Here is a 1064-nt window from a genome sequence, read left to right as displayed (position 1 = left end):
AGCGGTGACCCATGAGTGAGTTAATATTCAGGTTATTGATCCTTTAATGAGTTGATATTCAGGTTATTGATCCGCGTTAGTACTCAGGTATTGGCTCTTATCAAAGATCAGTTATATTAACTAGAGAGCCATGGAGTTTCAGTGGTGTTGACAGATCAGACTCCTGCTGTGATAAACTCTGTTATTTCTGTATTTAATCACCTGTGTGCAGGTGGAACAGCTGCAGCCTCTCTGGTCTTTACCTGTGTAGCCTTCACTTGTCTTCATGCAGCCCAGCGGCCCTCCTGCTGCCTCTAAACAACCTTTACCTGTTCTGTTCAGGAGATGGTGGCGTACCGCGGCGGCGCAACGTATGCCAGGAACCCCGGTTCTTCAGCTCAGGGCGGAGAGGAGGAGGAGGACGACGAGGGCGAGGACGAGGACGAGGACGAGGAGGACGACGAGTAGAGACGGCGAGCTGACAGACTGAGACTGAGAGAGGCAGGTAGGTGTGTGTGTTTCAGAGCAGCTGATTGGACAGCAGGCCGGAGGCGGGGCTTCACCACGTGACATCCTGGTTACAGAGGGTCAGCTTCACCTGGTGGAGTCAGTGCAGGGACAGAAGAAGAAAGCTGACAGGTGAGCACAGAGCAGCCAGCCAATCAGGAGCAGCTGTTCCTGTCTCCATGGCAACAGCAGGTTTCTATTAATAAACCTGGTTTCAATCAGGCAGGAATCGGTTATTATTCAGTCAAGTGTCACCTGTTGTGAGGACATTCAAACCTCACCTGTACTCAGGTGTATCATGCAGTGGCCCAGCAGAGCTCAGCCAGGTGCACCACTCACCTGAGTCCAGTCATGATGAACAGCCAGTCACAGACTTCAGATAGCCAGATAGCCGGCGTAGAGAAGTGAAACCTGCTGCAGTCTGAGCCTTCAGTCGTGTGTTGCTCCTCGGGGAGGATGGAGGAGATGGACTGTAGCACAGGTAGGACCATCACCTGGATCTTCTGACCCACTGGAGGATCCATGTTCACTCTGACTCACATTAATCTCGTAGTTTTGAGTGTATTTCATGAAGCTTT

At 51.3% G+C, this 1064-nt stretch overlaps 1 protein-coding gene across 1 annotated transcript in view; it reads left to right on the top strand.

Annotated features, from left to right (window-relative positions):
- LOC103373941 (high mobility group protein B2-like) overlaps window positions 1–557 on the top strand; it is a 9549-nt gene extending 8992 nt beyond the window's left edge. Inside the window, exon 5 of the mRNA XM_008303955.1 lies at window positions 322–557. Coding sequence (XP_008302177.1) covers window positions 322–447 — 126 coding nt within the window. The 3' untranslated portion in view covers window positions 448–557. The remainder of the gene's footprint in view (window positions 1–321) is intronic.
- Window positions 558–1064: the final 507 nt, after the last annotated feature.

Source organism: Stegastes partitus, unplaced genomic scaffold, assembly GCF_000690725.1.
Source record: "Stegastes partitus isolate 25-593 unplaced genomic scaffold, Stegastes_partitus-1.0.2 Scaffold2103, whole genome shotgun sequence".
Lineage (NCBI taxonomy): Eukaryota > Metazoa > Chordata > Actinopteri > Pomacentridae > Stegastes > Stegastes partitus.
The sequence above is the reverse complement of the archived record's forward strand: the minus strand, read 5'-3'. Positions and strand labels throughout refer to the sequence as shown.